This window comes from Elgaria multicarinata, chromosome 23 (genome assembly GCF_023053635.1).
Source record: "Elgaria multicarinata webbii isolate HBS135686 ecotype San Diego chromosome 23, rElgMul1.1.pri, whole genome shotgun sequence".
In the NCBI taxonomy this organism is placed as follows: Eukaryota; Metazoa; Chordata; class Lepidosauria; order Squamata; family Anguidae; genus Elgaria; species Elgaria multicarinata.
The window spans coordinates 1,669,208-1,692,824 of record NC_086193.1 but is presented as its reverse complement, the minus strand read 5'-3'; the positions used below and the strand labels follow the sequence as shown (position 1 = coordinate 1,692,824).

General features: G+C 49.4%; 1 protein-coding gene across 1 annotated transcript in view; it reads left to right on the top strand.

The window, feature by feature from the left end:
* The window catches only part of FBN3 (fibrillin 3), a 118,373-nt gene that overhangs the window by 60,515 nt on the left and 34,241 nt on the right, over positions 1-23,617 (top strand). Inside the window, exons 16-35 of the mRNA XM_063146885.1 lie at positions 1,020-1,073; positions 1,853-1,978; positions 2,878-3,003; positions 4,821-4,940; positions 5,587-5,724; positions 6,099-6,149; positions 6,776-6,901; positions 7,657-7,884; positions 8,526-8,651; positions 9,890-10,018; positions 11,447-11,572; positions 13,028-13,153; positions 14,762-14,884; positions 16,458-16,583; positions 18,259-18,384; positions 18,969-19,091; positions 19,267-19,389; positions 19,499-19,624; positions 20,595-20,717; positions 23,098-23,220. Coding sequence (XP_063002955.1) covers positions 1,020-1,073; positions 1,853-1,978; positions 2,878-3,003; positions 4,821-4,940; positions 5,587-5,724; positions 6,099-6,149; positions 6,776-6,901; positions 7,657-7,884; positions 8,526-8,651; positions 9,890-10,018; positions 11,447-11,572; positions 13,028-13,153; positions 14,762-14,884; positions 16,458-16,583; positions 18,259-18,384; positions 18,969-19,091; positions 19,267-19,389; positions 19,499-19,624; positions 20,595-20,717; positions 23,098-23,220 — 2,469 coding nt within the window. The remainder of the gene's footprint in view (positions 1-1,019; positions 1,074-1,852; positions 1,979-2,877; positions 3,004-4,820; positions 4,941-5,586; positions 5,725-6,098; positions 6,150-6,775; positions 6,902-7,656; positions 7,885-8,525; positions 8,652-9,889; positions 10,019-11,446; positions 11,573-13,027; positions 13,154-14,761; positions 14,885-16,457; positions 16,584-18,258; positions 18,385-18,968; positions 19,092-19,266; positions 19,390-19,498; positions 19,625-20,594; positions 20,718-23,097; positions 23,221-23,617) is intronic.

The window sequence follows — 23,617 nt, the reverse complement described above, 5'->3', positions numbered from 1 at the left end:
GGATTAGAATCTATTAATTAATTGGAGATTGTGTAATTCTTCATAGCTGTACATTGTAGTTAATCTCTCTTCCATAGTTTCAAAAAGGGCTGTGACACGTTCTGCTGCATATGCCCTTGACTTGTAAATGGTATAAAGTCGTGCCGCATAGTGTAAAAATCAGAAGTCTTCGCTTCGCCTTCGGCTAGTTTGAGTTGGTGTGTCAACTTTTCCGCCATAGCTATTGGCCACAATTCCATACGCCAAGTTTCTAAAGTTAATAATTTCTCAGTTTACCAATTCCTGGCAATTCCCCTTCGAGCAGCCATCAACATGAATACGATTAATTCCTTAGACTTAACATTTACACTTTGTTCCTTCCAAAGTGTTAGTAATGCTAACGCTGGTTTAAGATTCATATTTTGAGGTGGGATCTTTTCGAGTTCTCTAAACATCATACTCCAAAACTGTAACGCCATAGGACAGGGCCACCGCATAGGGCAGAAGGCCTTTTTCATCCACCGACACCTCCCACGTGCACTGGGGTCAATTAAGACATTTTCAAAATGGCGGGCATAGTGGCTACGGAGCTCCAGTAGGGTCAAAATTGGACAGGTGAATCCAGGAGCTTGCTGGATGGGTGGGCAGAGGTACCCCACAGGTCAGCAAGGAATATGAAGTCCCTGAGAAGATGAGCGGTCTCTGAATGCTGATGATAGCAAGTAGCAGGAATGTTCCGAACTGAGCTGAGGGGAGCGTCCTCCGAACATTCGCCAAAAAAAGCTCACATAATCTGAACTGAGGTCGCTCATCCGTTGGCTTCCGGAACCTTCCCACGGTGAGTACTCAGTGCAAAACAAGCAGGATTCGCACTGAATCCACGTGCCATGGAAGGCAACAGGCAAGTGGTGAGCTCAGTCCCACTGGGCAAGACTTATCCTCGGGGAAGTTCTGTCTGCAGCGTCAGATCCGCAATGGAGCATTCCCACACGCGAGGGATGGTGGAGTTGCCGAATGAGAAATGTTTGCTCTTTTCCCAGCTGAATTTCAAGCCCTGTGCAGCAGCGGCATTGGCATCACGGCCGACGGGAGAGGTAAGTTCCGGGAAGGGCTATACCACTCTTTGGTTTTGGGGCTAGGGCCCTCTTAGTCACTGGAGGCTCAGGTGACCTCAGGCGTCTGGACCTGATCCAATGCACCAGCGATGCCCGTTCTTGGATAGGGATAGCCTGTGGCTAGACTACTATAATCTGCTTAATGTAGGGCTGCCCTTGGAAGCTACAGCAAGCACAGAATGAAACAACTAGGAGGCTCGGGGTGGTGGTACATAAATATATATGCACTCCACCTGTGCTAAAAGAATTGCGCTGGCTTCCCGTGAGTTACCAAGACATGTTCCCGGTAGCGACGTTGGAGAAATCAGGAAGGGATTGAAATGAGTTCACATTTCTATGAGTCCCACCTGTGGATCCCCGCAGTGGACCCGGTTTTTTCTAGATCTGGCGGATTCTGCGGACTTGTGGACTAGTTTTTCACCTAGTGAAAATTCACATTAAACACAAGTGTACATTAGGGCAAGCAGAATGAAACCCTCGTTTTAAAAGTTCTTTCGTGGTTTCGTTGTCGAACATGCAAATTCCTAAATGACTCGGGACGAGGTTAGCTAGCTGAACACCTTCTCCTATATAATAATAATAATAATAATAATAATAATAATAATAATAATAATAAATATTATTATTAATAACCATCTGTCAGGGATGCCTTAGGGTGGATTCCTGAGCAGGGGGTTGGACTCGATGGCCTTGTAGGCCCCTTCCACCTCTATGATTCTAAGTGCCTGTTTTTCCCAAATCCCATTCCTCCTGCGCAGATATCAACGAGTGCGCCTTGAACCCTGACATCTGTCCCAACGGCATGTGTGAGAACCTTCGGGGAAGCTACCGCTGCATCTGTAATTTGGGCTACGAGTCAGACCCCACCGGCAAGAACTGTGTGGGTGAGTTGGGTTCATATTTTAGTTATATACGGCCTTTTGACACACACACACCAAAAAATAGGTTCTGGAGTGTCTTACACAGGCCCATTCTACACCTAAGGGCCTTTGGGGAGGGAGGGGGGGACGATCCCAGACTTACCTGCTTCCGGGATCATTCCCTACCGTACAAACGCCAGCGCGACATCCTGGAAACACAAGGGATGTCACGGGAGCTGAAAAAGTGGTTGTTGTTCTTAACAAAGAAAACACTGAATCCACTCCTCACTCCACCCCTGAAGTCCCTGGACTCCCCCCAGACTGGCTCCTTCCCTCTTTGCTGACCCACGCTATTTGCGGGGAGGAGGGAAGAAACTGGGACTGGCAGAAGTTATCCCAGGGAAATGGAGGGGTCCTCCCTCCCTGCTCCTTGATCCCCTGTGCATAATTTGGATGCACAGGGACAACCCCGGGGGAAATCCACGGTGTGGAAAGGGCCCACAGACTAATCCCAAATTTGGGCAAATTTCCCCCCTCCCCCTAGACTGAAGCGTGGGTGATTTAAAAATTGTGCATCTGGAGAACGCTGGGCATTTTTTGAGTTCACATGCTGTGAACGCAGCACATGTTTGGAGATTTGCGAACCTCTTCGTAGAAATCGTTCTCTGGTTTGGATTCAGGGTTGCGAAGGGGGCATTTCCGAATGATTCGCAAATCCTCATCAGTCCCCCCATAGTGCATTCAGATTCGTCAGCTTGCTTTCTTAAAAATAAATCCATAGACAAGTTCCTAGAGCTTACGGCCGCAGAGCGTTTGGGCGATGCCTGCCAAGGCGTGAAGTCAAAAGGGCTGTCAAGTCGATATTTACGATGCACAAAAACATCTTCGTTCTGTTGCTCGCTCTGCCGTAACTCTTCTTCCAGATGTCGACGAATGTGCTGTCAACCGCTTGCTGTGTGACAACGGCTTGTGCCGCAACACGCCCGGAAGCTACAGCTGCAGTTGCCCCAAGGGGTTTGTCTTCCGGACCGAGACGGACACTTGTGAAGGTCAGAGACTGTGCCCACTGGCCCATTCCTGGATTTTCCCGCTGTTCTTCTCTGCGGGGTTCTGTTGTTCCTGTGTGTCCCAAGTGTCAGGAGGAGGTGTTTTGGATGGAAGGGGTGGGGCTTGAGAGAGGGGGTGGAGCCTCATAGGGAAGGTGCGGCACCTGGTAGAGACATGGGAGAGTTTCTGGTGGACCAGGGAGGTGCAGCTCACAGCTAACGAGGGACAGGGCCTTTTCAGTGGTGGCCTCCAGGCTATGGAACGATCTCCCTGACGAGGCTCGCCTGGCGCCAACGCTGCTATCTTTCCGGCGCCAGGTTAAGACTTTCCTCTTTGCCCAGGCATATGGCGGCGCATCTTAATCACCCGCATGTTTAATTTTAATGGTTTTTAATGCTTTATGTGTTTTTATCTTAATTTTAGAATTTCTGTAAACCGCCCAGAGAGCCCTGGCTGTGGGAGCGGTATATAAGTGAAATAAATAAATAAATAAATAAATAAATAAATAAAAGCTCTCGAGCAAAAACAATCTGTTCCCCCTTCCGATCTTCAACCCTTTCCCTGGGAATTCGCTGAAAATTACTCTCAAGGGGAGGAGCCTCAAAGCTAGGGGCGGAGTTTAGGGAGTAGAGGTGGGGCCTAGCAGCCTTGGAAATACCAGTGGATGGTTCAAGAGGCCAGATTCAATTGCTCAGGGGCTTTGCTAACATCAAAATACCCAAGCCAAGTAGAAAAGAGCTGGCTACCCATAGCCCCTTCCTTCTGCTTTCCTTCTGACCCTTAGCCTCCCAATTTCCTGAGACCCCTTTTCAAAAGAACCTCAGAACCTCAGAAGAGCCCTGATGCTGGATCAGACCAAGGGTCCATCTAGTTCAGCACTCTGTTCACATAGTGGCCAACCAGCTGTCGACCAGGGACCAACAAGGCTGGACATGGTGCAACAGCACCCTCCCACCCATGTTCCCCAGGAACTGGGGCACACAGGCTTACTGCCTCGAATACTGGAGATAGCACACAACCATCAGGGCTAGTAGCCATGGATAGCCTTCACCTCCAGGGATTTATTAAACCCCCTTTTAAAGCCATCCCAATTGGTGGCCATCACTACATCTTGTGGTAGTGAGTTCCATAGTTTAACTACGTGCTGTGTGAAGAAGTCCTTCCTTTTATTTGTCTTGAATCTCCCACCCATCAGCTTCACGGGATGACCCCATTGGGATCTAGTATTTTGAGAGAGGGGGGAAATGTCTCCCTATCTATATCCTCCACACCATGCATAATTTTGTACACCTCTATCATGTCTCCCCTCAGCCTCCTGTTCTCCAAGCTAAACAATCCCAGGTGTTGTAACCTTCCTTCTTAGGGGAGATCCTCCAGCCCCTTCACCATTTTAGTTGCCTTTTTCTGCACTTTTCCCAGCTCCATAATATCCTTTTTTCGGTGTGGTGACCAGAATTGTACACTGAATTCTAACTGTGGTCGCACCATAGATTTGTCTAAGGGCAGTACGATACCGGCCATTTTATTCCGTTGTCCCATTTCTTATCCCGGCCCACAAAGCCTCCTCCCTGTCCCTAGCGAGATTCTAATTCCAGACAAGCAAGCAACGTCTCCCCTCAGAGCAGTTGGAATATTTGTGAGTATTCCATGCCCTCCTGTCAGTGGGCCTATATCCCAACACAGGCTCTTTAAATGGCTTTTCTTGAAGCAGAACAGTCTCGGCACAAGCACGTACACACGCCCCTGCATGCACCTTGTTCGTGATCCTGGTCGGAATTACTCCATTCCCCCTCTTTCTCTCTCTCTCTCTCTCTCCTAGATATCAACGAGTGCACCTCCAACCCTTGTGTGAATGGCGTCTGCAGGAATAATGCCGGTTCTTTCGCCTGCGAGTGCTCTCCGGGAAGCAAGCTGGATTCTAGCGGCACCATCTGCGTCGGTAAAGACTCTTTTGCCATAATTTGGGCTTGAAGGGGGTGCCTGGGAGCTGTGACTCTCTCAGAACCCAACTGGGAGGCGCCAACGACAGGGAGACTGAGATAAAATCCCAGATACCCCGTTGCTAAAAGTGTAGGCGGCCTTACCATCCGAAGCCTGCCTGTACGCTGAGTCGAGGGACGGGGAGAAATTTAACGTGAACTTCTCAGATTCTGCACTTCCGAACCGCTACCGCGAAAGCGAAACTCCGTTATCCTTTGAAACACGCACAGCTCCGGATGCTGGGAAGGGGTTCTCCGACCCAAAAAAACGAGTGTCAACATGCGAATATTGGAGTGGGGGGGGATGCCTACAAGAAATGCACGTGTTCCCGCGACTCGGTTTTCACGCGAACGTAAAAAGAAAAAAGTCGGAACGTTCGAGACGAACCGAACTTAAGACTGGAAGAATTCTCCCGAGTGCGGATAAAGCGAATTTCTGATCGGAAAAAGGAGAAACTGGGAGAAGAATGAAATTGACAGACTCGTCCCTGGTTCTGACAGGCTAGCTGGACCGGACAGCCTAGGGTGTGGGGATTAGAGGCTGTAATGGATCCAGGACCCATGTGACCTGGCCTTTGGGCTCTGTCTCTCTCCCCAACCCTGCAGACAGCATGAAGGGGACCTGTTGGCTGAACATCCAGGACGGCCGTTGCGAGGTCAACATCAACGGGGCCACGCTGAAGTCCGAGTGCTGCGCTACTCTCGGGGCCGCTTGGGGCAGCCCGTGCGAACGCTGCGAGATCGGTAAACACACTCACCCAAACTCTCTGCTTCGTCTCTTGGGGTGCTTCGCCTGAATCGGGGAACCTCAAAACCCAGGGTGCACAAACTTTGAGCCCCTTGGTCTCCCCCTTGAGCAGCTGGAATGTTTATGAGTATTCTGTGCCCTCCCTTGGGAGCTACACACAAACACACATCTCAGCAATGTGTATAGGGGTCTCTGGGGGAGGGAGTGGAGAGGACAGGCAAGGGGGAATTCATCAAGGGAACCTTGGGGGGGGGCGCACTAAGGTCCTTGGAGGGCCCTGAAGTTTGAGCACCCCTGGTTTAAGCAATCTCCATGTTTCAAAGCAAAGCGAAGTCATGCGCTTCTCACCACGGTCTCTCTTTTCCTACAGATACCGCCTGTCCAAGGGGCTACGCCAGGATGAAAGGTGTCTCTTGTGAAGGTAGCAGCCATTCGCAGCTTGGAAACCATCTTCAGTATCCCTGGGGACCTGGTCCTAGTTAGAGCTGGCCTCTATCCAACCCTCTCTTCTGCATTGTGGCTTTTGCTTGCCGTTGCTCCCTGGCCCTGCTCAGGCAGGGAGGAGTGACATAAGAAAAGGGAGAGGAGCCCTGCTGGGGGAAAGGGAGTCCTGGAAAACCCAGCATCCTGATTTCAGTGGTGGACAGCTAGAAAGCAGGACGGGATTAAGATAAAGTCCTCCCTGGTTGTCTGTTCTCAGCAGAAGCTTCTCCTGAGGTAGACTCCCTCTAAGTGTGGAGGCCCCACTTAGCAACTGGGGCTCAATAGCAGTCGATAGACCCCTCCATCGTACGGCCACGGAAAAGGCCCTGGTTTCATGGAGGGAAAGGACCATCCCATTTCGCATCCTGTATCCGACTTTGGCCCGCAACCACGTGGTTCCCCAGCGTCCTGCTTCCGAGAATTCTAGATCATCCCCTTTCCCCCGTGGGTTGGGTTGGCCTACTGCAACTATCATCCCCAGCCACTAGGCTGGGGAGAATGGGATCCGTAGTCCAGCGCATCCCATCCCGGTATTTCTCTCTCTCTCTCTCTCTCTTCTGCCAGATGTGAACGAGTGCGAGGTGTTCCCGGGGGTTTGCCCCAACGGCCACTGCGTGAACACGGTGGGCTCTTTCCGATGCGAGTGCCCGGAAGGTTTGACGCTGGACAGCTCGGGCAGGACGTGCGTGGGTGAGGACGGAAACGGAGGGAGAGATGCGCCTCCTCACACCTTTCGCCGCATGCACACACACACACACACACCCGATTTCTTATCTCCGCAAGGGGAGGTCATTTCTACGATTCTGAGGGGGTCTCCAACCACAAGCAGGAGACGAGGCAGAATGGCAAATACTTTTCACTCCGAACCAGTGGCGCAGGGGTCCACTTCAAATTGCAGGCGCTACTGGAGACCAAACCAGGCCAAAATACTTTGCATTACGACAGTTTAGAGCTGGGGAATGTAGAATACAGAACAGAGAACAATAAAGTACAGCCGGGGGCTCCGGCTTGTAGGTGGTAAAGAAATTCATTAAATTTCTTTACCACCTAATACGCGCATGAGTAACTGCGCATTAGTAACTGCGCTATAAAAAAATTCAGGAAATAAATCGCTCTGGCTGCTGTAGGGTGGATTCCTGCATTGAGCAGGGGGTTGGACTAGATGGCCTTGTAGGCCCCTTCCAACTCTGCTATTCTATGATTCTATGTTGATTGGTTTATCTCTCTCTGACCTCCCACCGCCGTGACCCAACTACAATTCCCACAGTTCCCTGGGGCCTGCAAAGAAGCCATTTTGGGGGGGAGGAGCAAAGAGATTCCCAGAATTCTCCTCAGGGTAAAGCCCAGCCTCCTTTCAAGAAAGCATCAGAACCAACCTTGGAGGCCAGCATGCACCTGGTTTTGGGTGCCGGTGACAGAGCTGGGACGCCCCCTTTTCTCCCCAGACGTGCGCTTGGAGCAGTGCTACATGAAATGGGCCGAGGACGAATGCACGGTGCCCCTCCCCAGCAAGTACCGCATCGATCTTTGCTGCTGTTCCGTCGGATCGGCGTGGGGAAGCGACTGCGATGAGTGCCCGAAGCCCGGCTCAGCTGAATACAAAGCCATCTGCCCGAGGGGCCCCGGCTTTGCTAACCGAGGAGACGTCTTATCCGGACGGCCTTTTTATAAAGGTACGAGGTTGGGGTGCGTGATTGTAGAGATGGGCAGGTCTATCGTTTTCGCTTTGTCCCACATTCGGATTTCTAAAATCTCGCATTTGTTCTTTCCCGGACGGTGCATCCTGATCAAAAACAAACTGAAACTATAAAGGCCTTACACAGCTCAGGAGCATAACACCTGACGGAACGCCTCTCCCGACATGAACCTCCCCTCACTTTACGCTCAACATCTAAGGTCCTCCTCCGGGTGCCTACTCCGAGGGAAGCTCGGAGGATGGCAACAAGGGACAGGGCCTTTTTGGTGGTGGCAATCCATTGGAGGTTACCACTAAAAAGTCTCTGCCTCTCCCTCGCCTCGCTTGAGACTTAGTCCTCTTTAGGACTGACAATGAACCATCTGTCTTTTCCTAGGTCAGTCTTCCTCAACCCTCCTGAAGCTTTGGACTACAATGTCCAGCACTCCCAACCACTTTGCCATGCTGGTTGCATGTGATGGGTGTCGTTGTCCGACCCTTCCAGAGCTTGGTCAAGGCTGGCATATTGTGACCGATGGCTTTCCAGTGAATGCTGTTCCCACAAAGCAATGCCCCAGGAAAGAGTAGATGCCAGGGACAGGAGACCTTGTAATCTGTTTTCTTTCTGGCTTCCCCTAGATGTGAACGAGTGTAAGGTTTTCTCCGGGCTCTGCACTCACGGCACTTGCCGTAACACCATTGGGAGCTTCCGGTGTCTCTGCGGTAGTGGCTTCGCTCTGGATGCTGAGGAGAGAAACTGCACAGGTAAGGAAGGGGTGTTAAATCGAGGTTGATCTCCCTGGTGTGTGTCCTGAATCAGACTCGGAGGCTGAAGAAGGAGAAGAAGCCACCCAAGAGAGGAAGTGGGGGAGGGAATTCTCTAAAACTGTCCAGGAGTCAAGGAGGAATCTTCCCAGGAGTGTATCGGACAGGAAACCCAGGCTCAGAGATCATCTCCCCTGCCCCGGGAACACATTCTTTGTCAGAGCGGGAGGGAACATTGGAATTGACAGATCCCAGAGTCCACCGCAAGAGCACAAAGTCCGAAAGATAATTGCATCCCGATCAGCGTGGGTTATGTCGGTTCGTGCCAGAATTTGGAAAGAGCAAATTCCTGAATCAACCCCCAATGTGGCCTTCCCTACAACTCCCAACTGCAACTCCCATCATCTCTGACAGTTGGCCAGAGTGGCAGAGGCTGATGGGAGATACTTGGCTCAGCAATACTACAAACGAGAAGGATCTTGGAATTGTTGTAGATAGGAATAGGAGCCAACAGTGCGATATGGCTGCAAGAAAGGCAAATGCTATTTTGGGCTGCATTAATAGAAGTAAAGCTTCCAAATCATGCGAGGTACTAGTTACTCTCTATTCGGCCCTGATTAGGCCTCATCTAGAGTATTGCGTCCAGTTCTGGGTTCCACAATTCAAGAAGGACGCAGACAAGCTGGAGCGTGTTCAGAGGAGGGCAACCAGGATGATCAGGGGTCTGGGAACAAAGCCCTATGAAGAGAGACTGAAAGAACTGGGCATGTTTAGCCTAGAGAAGAGAAGATTGAGGGGAGACATGATAGCCCTCTTCAAATACTTGAAAGGTTGTCACACAGAGGAGGGCCAGGATCTCTTCTTGATCCTCTCAGAGTGCAGGACACGGAATAACGGGCTCAGGTTACAGGAAGCCAGATTCCGTCTGGACATCAGGAAAAACTTCCTGACTGTTAGAGCAGTACGGCAATGGAACCAGTGACCTAGGGAGGTTACACTAGAGGCCTTCAAGAGGCAGCTGGACAAGCATCTGTCAGGGATGCTTTAGGGTGGATTCCTGCATTGAGCAGGGGGTTGGACTCGATGGCCTTGTAGGCCCCTTCCAACTCTGCTATTCTAAGATTCTATGATTCTATGATGGGTGTTGTAGTCCAAGCGATCTGAAGTGTTGCTTGTTCCTTGTTGTACAGTATAGTACCCTAATTCTCTCTCTCTCTGTCTCTTCCCCTCCCTCACAGATATTGACGAGTGCCGGATTTCACCAGACCTGTGTGGCCACGGCACATGCGTCAACACCCCTGGCAGCTTCGAGTGCGAATGTTTTGAGGGCTACGAAAGCGGATTCATGATGATGAAGAACTGCATGGGTGAGAGGGTGGATTTGGGGAGGGGATGGCAAATAAGGGTTTGTTTGTAACGGGGGCGGGGATTTCTCCGGGGGGAGTTTTGGTTTCGAAAGGGTTAGGGTTGGGTACTGGTCGGCTCACGGCACGAACCTGCTCAGAATACAGGCTGGCACCTGTGACGGCAGCACAAAGAGCATTAACCACAAACACACACACACACACGCAGAACTGTTCTGTCCCGTCAGGCCATATTGTATCCTGGGATACATCCTGGGGCCAGAGAACGTCAGCGGGAGGGGTTTTCCCTCCCTCCCACCTAAAGCCCCGCCCTTTCCCCCAAAGCCCCGCCTTCTGACGTCATTGGACGGAAATAAGAATTATGTACTTGGTGCAGCCCTCTTCTCTTTCCAAGAACGCCTCTTCACTTGCATACCGTTACGCTCAAGACAACGTCTGCCATCCCTGTGACTTTACTCCACCGCAGCGAGTGCTAATTACCACGCGTTACTATCCGTAATATTTCCGAATGGCTCCTACTGCAGTATGCAAAACGCCCGGTGAAATCCGCCGTGGTGTTCACGTGGACGCACGGAAGCGCACGTGGGTTCTGGCCCCTGCTCCTGTCCCACCCCCCGTCCCCGCTCAGAGATTTAACTTGGAGAGAGCCCGAGGAGGAGGGTGAAACCTGAAGTGTGGCTACAGTGGTGCATAAAGGAACATGTTAACATTGGTTGTTATTATTATTTTAAGGACATGCCCATAAATCTCTCCCAAAATTTGGGAGAAATATGGACAGGTACCCAAAATAAGGGCTGATCCTTATTCCACTAGGAATACTGGAAGATTGTCCCTGTCTTCCGTCGCCCGGCCTGCTCCAGTTGTGTTGGACTACAACTCCCATTATCCACTGCCAGCAGGGCCGTGGAACAACCCATTCCTCTACCGGTTTGCCTCCGTGTCAGACAAACGAACCCAATCAGAGTGAAAGGGAATGGGAAAGTTTTATCCTGGTACAGCCTTGCTGTGCTAACTTGAGGAGGATGGGAGCTGTAGTCCAATGCATTTGGAGGGCACCAGGTTGGAGACGGTTGTCCAGGTATGCTACAACACTAGGAACTTTGCTCTAGGGTGGATTCCTGCATTGAGTAGGGGGTTGGACTTGATGGCCTTTTAGGCCCCTTCCAACTCTACTATTCTATGATTCTATGAGTCTATGACAAAAGCAAGGAACTGCAGCAGCTCTCCAGCTAACCCCATCTTTGACGCTTTGGTGCCCTATTTTAAAACAAATTCATCCCAGAGGGGTGCAGGACGATCTCGCTACACGCCTGTATTTTTATCCTGAGCCGTTGGCCTCGATAGATTGATCAGGAGAAGCACCATTAGTTGGTTTCAGTGTGACGCGTTTCCAACGTTCCACATGCCAGATTTCTCGTTTCTTCCTTTCAGACATCGACGAATGCGAGAGGGAACCTTTGTTGTGCCGAGGAGGGGTCTGCATCAACACAGAGGGCAGCTTTGAGTGCCTTTGCCCCCCGGGGCATGAACTCACTGCGGAGGGCAACGCCTGTGTGGGTAAGCCCCAACCAAGCGGCCACAGGACGCCCGAAGTCCTGAGGTTCTTGCCAGAGACCTGGGGTGGGGTAGGAATGGGGAAATTCTCCTTCACCCTGTTCGCATTGCATTCACCAGACTCCTGCCAACTGCCTGCCCCTGGTGTGCATGGTTGCCCAGTGACTGCTCACTGCTGCTGCTGTTTTAGCCCACGAGCTGTGATTTGCGCAAATTTGAGGCTGAAGATATTTGCGGAAATCGCAGTTTGCAGAAAATCGTGGCCACAGATAGCACAATTTGCTTAAAAATGTAGGTGTGAAGGACTATTGATGCCTGCAATTTTATGCCAATTGCACTATTTATGGCCGCAATTTGCACAATTTTGAGGCTGGGAACATTTATGGAAATCGCAGTTTGCAGAAAATTGTGGCCATAAATAGCATGATTTGCCTAAAAATGCAGGTGTAAAGGACCATTTATGTCCACCAACGGTAGACATAAAAAGCACAATTTGTTTAAAAATGTAGGTATAAAGGACTATTTATGCCTGCAATTTTATGCCAATTGCACTATTTATGGCCGCAATTTGCACAAATTTGAGGCTGGGAATATTTCTAGAAATCTCAGTTTACAGGAAACTGTGGCCATAAATAGTACAATTTCCCTAAAAATGCAGGTGTAAAGGACCATTGATGCCTGCAATTTCACGCGGCCGTGCTCTTGCTCAAATTGCAATTTCCGTAAACGTTCCTAGCCACGAATTTGCTCGATTCGTGCTTTGCGCAAATGAAAAAAAGTGGGACACCACGATCTTGCCTGGTTCAGCATTGCACTGAGTCGGGCCAGCTCAGGGATCCATGAGCCGGCGTCTAGGAGCCGAGCTGGCAAAACCTCACTGAGTTTCACACCAAAAAACAGATTCCTCTGACATTTTGCAGAAGTTCTTGAAATCCCTGATTTCAAGGGCAGGGCAGGGCTAAAAGCCAATATCAGCCTCATTTAGTTTAGAGCTCTGATTAACAAAATCTTAGGAGAGGCCTTTTAGAATGCAATAGACAGATTTAAGCACACGGCCTTCTCGGGGGCTGCCCCGTTGCTCTAGACCTCCCTGGTGAGTTTGGCCAGATCAGTTCCACCATTTTGTCCTTCCTCCTGGAAGCAAAGTTCTTCTTATCTAGGCAGGCTTTGAACTTTTAAGCTGAGGGGCCTTCTTCCTTCCTGGTATGTTTTTCATTGTTTCATTTTTACATTTCCGTTATAATTTTGTCGTATTTTGCAGTTCGATCCGTATATTGGCAGAAAGGCCAGGGAGAAATGTAAATGATTAGTCGTATTGATTTATTAATATTGTTATTAAAAAAATCTCCCAGGTACAACACGCGGCGTTTGTAGGACAGGTAAATCGTAAGTGAGGGGGTATCTCCTTTATTGGGGGATCCCTTCCCTTAAATGTCACCTTGTCCGCTTCGTTCGCAGATATCAACGAATGCTCCCTTAGCGATAATTTGTGCCGGAACGGCCGCTGCGTCAACGTGATCGGGACTTACCAGTGCGCGTGTGATTCCGGGTTCCAGGCCACCCCAGATCGCCAAGGCTGTGTCGGTGAGTTCCCCAACTCCCCGTCTCTCCTCGCCCTCCAACTTCATAAGTTTATGAGCGTAGTTGGGGTAACAGTTCAGATCTAACACGAGATACAGGGTCTACCGTTGCAGCTTCATTCTCTCTATTTCCGATGTCGAGAGGTGCGTGACGATGCTTACATAGACAAAACAACCACACGTGGAAGAACCACAGGGTTCAGGGGAGCGCATAAAGCATGCTCATTGAAATCAATCCCAGGGATCTCACCCTCGACACCAAATTTGGGCACACCCGGACTTCGATATCAAAAGGAAAGCCGGAGGCAAAAATAATTTGAACGAAATAGGATTGATGCAAGGGAGAATTTGTTTTGTTTTTTGTTTTTATGAACAGCAGCACCCAATAGCACGAGAAATATGGAATAACCGTACCCAAAATATGAAGATGTCATGGCTAGCATGGATGCAAATCAGCGTATTTATAAGGACTAGAAAAATAATAAAGCAAAGTACAAGAGAGTCAACGGAATGGGGAAAATTCATAGATAAATATGAATTAGGAGATAAGGGCGCAAGAACACCAATCTATGCAATGTTAATGAAGCAGGAGATAAGGGAGAATGTAACTGTTAAACCTATATGGGAAAGAGACCTTAAAGAGGAAATAGAGGAATAGGAAGCGTGTTCAGAGGAGGGCAACCAGGATGATCAGGGGTCTGGAAACAAAGCCGTATGAAGAGAGACTGAAAGAACTGGGCAGGTTTAGCCTGGAGAAGAGAAGATTGAGGGGAGACATGAGAGCACTCTTCAAAGACTGGAAAGGTTGTCACACAGAGGAGGGCCAGGATCTCTTCTCCATCCTCCCAGAGTGCAGGAGACGGAATAACGGGCTCAAGTTAAAGGAAGCCAGATTCCGGCTGGACATCAGGAAAAACTTCCTGATTGTTAGAGCAGTATGACAATGGAAGCAGTGACCTAGGGAGGTTGTGGGCTCTCCCACACTAGAGGCCTTCAAGAGGCAGCTGGACAAGCATCTGTCAGGGATGCTTTCGGGTGGATTCCTGCATTGAGCAGGGGGTTGGACTGGATGGCCTTGTAGGCCCCTTCCAACTCTGCTATTCTATGATTCTATGATTCTGTGAATGGGGAATTATTATTTTTTGACAGATCCCCCTTTCAAACAATATCTACAAGAATAAGAGAAGGTGCACTAAAATTAGTACAGAAGTGGAACCTGACACCAGTAAAACTGGCAAACATCAATAAGAATATATCACCTTTGTGCTGGGTTTTGGTTTTATTTTTTGTTTTTAAAAAGCATGTTCAGTACCCACAGCAGGAGCGTCAGGGGGGGAAATAGAGAACCATGTCGGAAGAGGCATGGATTGGAGTATTTTGCGAAAGGGCATGGCCAGCTGGCCGGCTGGAGGAGTACTCCATTTTGTTTCAGGTCCCCACTCGTTATTTGCAACTGCATTTAAGAGCTCCTTCCTGGTGGTTCTTCCTGGATGCAGCCAAATAAACCCAGTTAGTTTTATACTTCGAATGGTTTTCGTTTTTGTGAAGCGCCCGGGGAGCTTTGGCTATTGGGCGGCATAAAAAAGCGATCGACCAATTGTCTCCTTTGCAGATATCGATGAGTGCACGATCATGAACGGCGGCTGTGATACGCACTGCGCCAATTCAGAGGGCAGCTACCAGTGCAGCTGCAGCGAAGGCTATGCGCTGATGCCGGACAAGCGCTCCTGCACAGGTGAGGACTCTACCGCATTCCTGGAACCTTCCTGTTAGGACGAACCAGCCAGCCAGCAAGTGTCAGACAGGTGTCGTTTTAATGGATTTCAAGAGACGGACATCGTGGTCGCGCTCTCTCTACATTCTCCACCTGGGGACCTCCAGAGGACCAGATTCGGCCCCCAGACTTACGGTTCCCCACATCTGGTTTAAGTGCATGGAGTAAATAAACCTGAATTCCTATTGGTTTATGTGCAATAATACTATATTTATTGATTACCCGCCTCTCCCTCTGGATCAGCCTTCCTCAACCTGGGGCGCTCCAGATGTGTTGGACTGCACCTCCCAGAATGCCCCAGCCAGCTGGCTGGGGCATTCTGGGAGGTGCAGTCCAACACATCTGGAGCGTCCCAGGTTGAGGAAGGCTGCTCTGGATCGATGCGGGAAACAACACCAAACACAATATAATACATAATATGAGTTAAAAGAGCATATCAAACCAAGACAAGATTAAAATAATAATCACAGCATTTAAAAATTCTTCGGTTTAAAAATTCATCTGGGTAGGCCTGCCGGAAGAGACCAGTCTTTACGGCTGTCCTAAACTCAGAGAGAGTTTTTAAGTTGACGAATCTCCTCCGGCGGGCCGTTCCACAGTCTGGGAGCGGCAGAAGAAAAAGTCCTAGTTTTGGCTGACTGAAGTAGACCCTTCCCAGAGGACCTGAGTGTGCGGGGTGAATTGTATTGGAGAAGGCAATCCCGCAGGTAACCCGGACCCAAACCATGTAGGGCTTTAAACGTAATAACCAACATTTTATACTTTGCCCGGAAATTAACTGGCAGCCAGCGAAGAGAGTTTAAGACTGGTGTAATGTGGTCACCCCTAGGTGTACCGGTGACCAGCCTGGCTGCCGTATTTTGAACTAGCTGAAGTTTCCAGACCAGGCACAAAGGCAGCCCTATGTGGAGCGCCTTGCAGAAGTCAAGCCTCGAAGTATCCTTCCATCCATCAGTCAGAGTTTTATTGAATAAGTCTTCAGGCCACTTCACACAGAGTAAGCACATGTTAAAAAAAAAACACACCTCCATGACTCTTAAAACATGAAGCTAATGTTTAAAAAGTCTAAAATTGAAAGGATAAAATAATTTTTTAAAAAATAAAAATGCATATCCCTTGGGATAAAATGAGTTTTTATGCTCCCGTTGACCCCCCGCGTGATTTAAAAGCTGTCGTGTGGCTCATTTCATGAGACGTTTTCCCTGTTCCGCTTTCCGTAGACTGGCTACTTTAGCTGCAAAAAGGGCAACTCTCTGAGTCACAGACCGGTTAGATCCTCCTAAGAGAGAATCCAGCTTGTCCTCAGCCACCCAACTTCTCACGTGGCCAAGGCACGGAGGCAAATCATGTTCCCTACAACTGGAATTATAACTGTCATTCCAGATCTTCCATGTTAGATTTATGTGCTGTAGCAGGGACACCCCTGAGTAATTATTCCCCAGGTAATTGTGGGAAGGGAACAGCTCTAAAGGGTTCCCTCTTGCATTTGGAAGCCGGCAAAAAATATACGTTTTCTCCTCTTATTTTCATCCAGATATAGACGAATGCGAGGAAAACCCGGAGATCTGTGACGGCGGCCAGTGCACCAACATCCCCGGGGAATATCGGTGCCTCTGCTTTGATGGCTTCATGGCCTCCTTGGACATGAAGACGTGCATCGGTAAGACGTGGGCCTGCGGTTGGGTGGGGGAGAGTGCGAATCTCACCTCTGAGGTCCGTCCACCTCCATTTTGCCTTAGGGTGACCGTCGGCAATTCTCCAGGGCTGTCTGCAGACGCCAGCGATCGAAGCCTTTGCTATACCTTGGGTGGTAGAGCACGCATGGATGATCGTATCCATAAGGATAAATTAAGATTCTAGTCCTCATGGTTCTGAATGGGATGGATGGTTTTATCTATATGGCCATACGAATAAATTAGGATTCCAGTCTTCATGGTTCTGGATAGGATGGTCCCATCCATAAAAATCAGTTAAGATTCTAGTCCTCATGGTTATGAATAGGAACTTTATATAAAAACAAAGTAAGATTCTATCCTCGTGGTTCTGGATAACGGAGCTGCCTTATATATGAACATTCAGAGGAGGACAACCAGGATGATCAGGGGTCTGGAAACAAAGCCCTGTGAAGGGTTCTGAAAGAACTGGGCATGTTTAGCCTGGAGAAGAGAAGATTGAGGGGAGACATGAGAGCACTCTTCAAATACTTAAAAGGTTGTCTCACAGAGGAGGGCCAGGATCTCTTCTCGATCCTCCCAGAGTGCAGGACACGGAATAACGGGCTCAAGTTAAAGGAAGCCAGATTTCGGCTGGACATCAGGAAAAACTTCCTGACTGTTAGAGCAGTACGACAATGGAATCAGTTGCCTGGTGAGGTTGTGGCCTCTCCCACACTAGAGGCCTTCAAGAGGCAGCTGGACAAGCATCTGTCAGGGATGCTTTTGGGTGGATTCCTGCATTGAGCAGGGGGTTGGACTGGATGGCCTTGTAGGCCCCTTCCAACTCTGCTATTCTATGATTCTATGATTCTATGAAACCTGCACAAGAAATCAAATTTATTTCCATGTACCTGTTCCCCACAATTTGTGCTCATTTCCCCCAAAATTTATGCATTTTTGCATTCAGTTTTCCCTAACTGTTTTAATTGTATCTATTGCTTTTAAATTATATATTGTTTTAACTTGGATCATCATGGTTTAATTTGTTTTTAACTGTTTAAAAACTTTTAATAACTTTTAGCTATTCTATGATTCTATGACTCTATGATTTGGAGCTGCCTTATATTGAGTCAGGCAATTGATACAACTAACTCAAGATTATCTGTACGCCGCCCTGAGATCTTAATGATATAGGGCAGGATACAAATGTTTTAAATAAATAAATTTAAATAAAATAAAAAAGATCTTCAACTCTGATTGGTATCGGCTCTCAGGCAGGGAGGGGCCTTTCCCACTCTACCTGGAGATTGAACCTGGAGCTTTCAACCTGCAAAGCACACGCTCTTCCACTAAGCCACAGGCCTTCCCTTAAAAATCAAGCAAGATCCTAGTCCTCATGGTTCTGAAGAAAGGAGTTGCTTTGAATAGAAACGTGCAGCGCAGCCTTATGCTGGGTCAGACTCTTCCTCTATCTATGCCAGAGTTGTCAACCCTGACCAGGAGGATTGTCCCTGGAAGCCATGCCCATGAGCTATATCCCTCTCCTTTAAAAGAAAGTAAGGTTCTAGTCCTCAGGGCGCTGGGCAAGAAAGGGGTCTGCTCAGTTGCGAGGATGAGGCAGACGACCCACACTTTTGGGAGGGGTACTTGAGTGCTGTGCTCTTCTCCCTCCTTCCACAGATGTGAACGAGTGTGACTTGAACCCGAACATTTGCCTGCACGGGGAGTGCGAGAACACCAAGGGCTCCTTCATCTGTCACTGCCAGCTTGGCTATTTCGTTAAGAAAGGCACGACCGGGTGTACAGGTAGGTGGGGGTTGGTACCGGGTCCAAGGAACAGTTGCCTGTGGCCACCAATCCCTCCCAAGGGCTCCCTGCTGGGGATGGATGTACCAGATGCTCAGAGCAGAGAGAATAGGAGAACAAGAGCAAGGATTACTTTCTTCCCATCTAATCTTGGCTCACTGAAAAGCTGTGCAGGAGCCTTCCCTGATCTGTGTGTTGGACTACAGCCCTCCCCAAGGTGGCAAATTCCAGATGATGTCGGACTGCAACTCCCATCCTTCCCAGGGGGTGATGGGATTTGTAGTCCGACACATCTGTTAGGATGCCACGTTCAGGAAGACTGGGTTAGTGTCAGGCTTAGGAGTAGAGACACCCAGGTTTAAGGTTAGACAAATCCATCTAGTTGTGACCCGTGCCATTTTCTCTTACGATCACTTCTCTGTCCAGTTTCCATGTTAATCTGCACATGGATTTTAAAACTCGGAGAGCCGTTGTTGGGGGGTGATGGGAGTTGCAGGCTGGCACATGGGGGGTTGGGGTCAGGTGGGGTCAGGTTGAAATACATCTAGGTACAAAACCAACCCTTTGCTTTGCCTCTCCTGCAGACATTGACGAGTGTGAGATCGGAGCCCACAACTGCGACATGCACGCCTCGTGTATCAACATCCCGGGGAGTTTCAGGTGCAAGTGCCGGACGGGTTGGCTTGGAGATGGGCTGAAATGTAACGGTGAGTGAAGGGCGCTAAGGAACAAATGAGGCGATGACCCCCACACACAATGCCTGGTGCCCCCCCTGCCCGCTCGCTCGCCTGTCCTCCCCCCGCTCATCATGCCCCTCCCTGTCCCCGCTCGTCATGCCCGTCGCCCGTCCCCGCTCGTCATGCCTTCTCTGCTCCTCCCCAGACCTGGATGAATGCGCCACGGAAGCACACAGCTGCAACCTGAACGCCAACTGCCTGAACACCCCAGGCTCGTACCGCTGTGCCTGCCGGGAGGGCTTCAACGGAGACGGCTTCTCCTGCTCTGGTAAGGTGGCGACCCAAGTTGAAGGGCATCAAACCTTTCCAAAGACCAGGGCCTCAGTGGGGTGTTTGGCGAGAGATTCTCAGCCCATCATTTCTCGGTCCCTCTTTAGATGTGGACGAATGCGCCGACAACGTCAATCTCTGCGAAAACGGGCAGTGCCTCAACGCCCCCGGTGGCTACCGGTGTGAATGCGAAATGGGCTTCAACCCCACTGAGGACAGCAAAGCATGCCAAGGTTAGCAGGAAGGCGTGGCGGCATCCTCATGCGCGCTGTCATTTCCTGGGATGCTGCAGTTCACCGGCAAACTGGGTTGCGCGGGAGACCCTCCCCTGCCTGGTCAAAGCAAAATGCTCCGTGGGGCCTCGTCTCCCTGCAAGGTAATTGCCAGAGAAGAGAGAGAGGTTTGCCAGTACCGACCTATGGCCCGTTGGAGGTGGTTTGTCACATTTCTCTGTGGCACACAAAGGATCTTACTGAAGGCATCACAGCGACCCAATCCTCTGCATGTTTAGACAGAAAAAGTGCTACAACTGGGTGTTGTAGGGCCTTTTTCAGTCTAATTTATGCTGGGGGTTACACATTAAAGCAGTCTTCCCAAACCAGCAAAGGTGTAGCGGCAAATTTGACAGTCCAGGCACGCTTCGTGGCAATCCACACAGCCACGCCCCCACGGAGAGTCCAAAAAACGCAGGCAGTGGTATGGATCCATGAAACGAACCAGTTCTATGAGTTTGTATCTCTGCCAGGAGCTGGTCTTTTGTCAAGCTAATGGGTCTTAAGTGCCCCTTCGAGACCAAGCCGCTCACCAAAGTACTTCGCATTACAACAGAGAAATCTGGGTTGCAGCTGAGCACAGAGGCAATAGGGAAGGCTGAGGAGGGTCGGCTGAGAAGGGTCGGCTGAGGAGGATCGGCTGAGGAGGGTCGGCTGAGGACATCAGTGTCCCTGCTATTAAAAAAACCCAGCGCTGAGTTCATGTGAGCCTCCGCTATATTCCTGCTGACCAGATGCCGGTTGTCTTGGACTACAACTTCCAGCATTCCTGAAAATTGGCTGTGCCAACTGGGTCTGCTGGGAGTTGAAGTCCCACACGTCTGGAAGGCTCCAGGTTTGGGGATGGAAGTTGCTGTAAAGATGTGCAAAGCACTCGGGAGCCTCGCTTAATTATCGTGCGGCGGACTCACAGACACCTGATCTCTTGCAGACATCGACGAGTGCACCTTCCAAAACATCTGTGTGTTTGGCACCTGCCAAAACCTGCCCGGCATGTTCCGCTGTGCCTGTGATGACGGTTACGAGTTGGACAGGAGTGGAGGCAACTGTACAGGTGAGGAAAGATGGAGTAGAAGGAGGGGGCACTGAGGAGATTCACACAGTTCTGCAGCAGTTGTACCCTTGCTCTCATTCCGTCATTCCCATATCCATGGCTCCTGAGCACACCCGGCTCCTTGTCTCTCTTTGCTTCATTGTCAAGCTTCTAGTCCCTATGGTTAAAAGCCCTCCGCTGGAGTCTTTGCTCACACCCTGTTTCGATCCCTTCCTATCTTCTCTCACACCTGCCTCACTTCCTTCTGCCACACGGTTTCGCTCCTTGTCCTTCCGTAGGGATGTTGAAGAAATCCACCTGGGGGGTGGAGTCTGAGCAGTTTTCTTAGGTTCACAACTGCCCCCCTTCCCCAGATTTGGTTTCGGTTTCCCACCACCGTGCCCAACTCAATCTACAGATTGAGAAGGACGCAGACAAGCTGGAGCGTGTTCAGAGGAGGGCAACCAGGATGATCAGGGGTCTGGAAACAAAGCCCTATGAAGAGAGACTGAAAGAACTGGGCCTGTTTAGCCTGGAGAAGAGAAGATGGAGGGGAGACATGAGAGCACTCTTCAAATACTTAAAAGGTTGTCCCACAGAGGAGGGCCAGGATCTCTTCTCGATCCTCCCAGAGTGCAGGACACGGAATAATGGACTCAAGTTAAAGGAAGCCAGATTCCAGCTGGACATCAGGAAAAACTTCCTGACTGTTAGAGCAGTATGACAATGGAATCAGTGACCTAGGGAGGTTGTGGGCTCTCCCACTCTAGAGGCCTTCAAGAGGCAGCTGGACAAGCATCTGTCGGGGATGCTTTAGGGTGGATTCCTGCATTGAGCAGGGGGTTGGACTCGATGGCCTTGTAGGCCCCTTCCAACTCTGCTATTCTATGATTCTATGATTCTATGATACAGCGAGTCAAGCCGGTCCGTGGGTTTTTCCAGCATTTTGTGAATTTTCCAACGATTGTTGCTATTATTATTATTATTATTATTATTATTATTATTATTATTTACATTTATATACTGCCCCATAGCCGAAGCTTAAAAAGTTTGAAAACAGTAAACATTAAAAACAAATATACAAAATTTAAAACCATAAAAAGTACAGAAACAGACAATATCCATTTCAAAACAACCCTTCTGGGGTCAGTTAAGAGAAAAAGCAATTTCTTGCTTTATTCATAGTGGTTAACGCCGTGGTTTAAGGCAATTTCTGAGCGATTTGCGTAAATTCGGCTGCCAATTTCGCCACTCGCTCAGAAATGTGTGAAAATCGCGAACCTGCGAAGAAATACTCAGGGAAAAAATTCCCAGAATTTGGGTGGAAGCCTGCAAACACAGGCTTGGCTCACAAACACAAATCAAGCCATGCACACCTCTGGGCTCAGTCAACTCCAAAAAGAACTGTATCTCCATGGCGACGGGCATCCCTTGTCCTTCTGTGCCTCTACATCAAGCTCCTAGTCCTTATGCTGAAAGCGCACCAGCTCGGATTGACCTTCTTTCATTTCACCCCCTTCTCATTTAGAATCATTGATCTTTACAGTCATGGGGGCGGAGGTCATATGCTATCTCGTCCAGCTTGATGGAACAAGAATATCCCCATCAAGACACTTCTCCTAATGTTCCACCGAAATCTACCCTCCTGCATTGTAGGCCCATTAGATCTAGTCATGCTGTCCTCCATGGCAGCAGCAGAGACACGGACACCCTCTTTGCCCTCTTTTGTATGACAGCTGATAGTTTTGCCTGGAGAAGAGAGAATGAGAGGCTAATCGTAGCCAGTTCCTTCAACCTTCCCAACTTTCAATGTCTTCTTCGTTCCTCTCCTCTCGCTGAATCCATTTTGATTTCTCCTCCTATTTTGCATCGCCTCTTTTCCCCTGGGGCGCCCCTTGGCTGCCACCTTCTCCCCTTCTTTTTCAGGACCCATTTTTATGGGACTTCGAACCAAAATGGGCAAAACATAAATCAGCTTCTCCGGTTTTCCCTGAGTCACACAAGACTTGGCTTGATTTCAATGGCACTACACTAAGGCCCCATTCAGAAGACACCTTAAACCACGGCTTTAACCACAGTGGTTAAACCAGAAAGCTGGGCTGTGTTCAGAAGACACTTTAAACCACGGCTTTAACCATGGTGAATAAGGCCTTTTGCTTTATTCATAGTGGTTAAAGCCATGGTTTAAGGTGTCTTCTGAACACAGCCTGGCTTTCTGGCTTAACCACCATAGTTAAAGCCGTGGTTTAAGGTGTCTTCTGAACAGGGCCTAAGTAGAACTAACTCTGGCTCCTGGCCCTCGTGGGTCTGTGCTTTGTACAGCTCCAAGAAGCAATTGTAGAGAGGCGGGAAAGTTAAGCAGTTTATATACTTAGCGTATTTCCAACTTGTTCCGCTTCAGACATCAACGAATGCGCCGATCCGGTGAACTGCATCAATGGACTTTGTGTCAATACTCCGGGCAGTTACCTCTGCAACTGCCCCCAGGATTTCGAGCTGAACCCCACTGGAGTGGGGTGTGTAGGTAAGGGGTGATTCCCAGTATTGGGGTGGGGTGAGGAATGTGTGTGTGTGTGAGTATGAGTGCGTCGCGTGGGGAGGTGATGGTTTTCAGGCGTCCTTCATTCCGTCATCCGTTCTTTGATGGAGTCAGAATGTTTTTTTAAAAAAGAATTTCATTTTACTTGCACTAATTTGCACTAGCGCTAACCTGTGTCAGCACAAACGCACACTGGCGCAGGTGCACTGCTGTGTGTTAGTTAATGTGAATTAGCACCAGTGCGCAGTTGCGCTAAGGTGCATTACTTAATGTGAATTAGCACTAGTGCGCAGTTGCGCTAAGGTGCATTAGTTAATGTGAATTAGCACTAGTGCGCAGTTGCGCTAAGGTGCATTAGTTAATGTGAATTAGCACTAGTGCG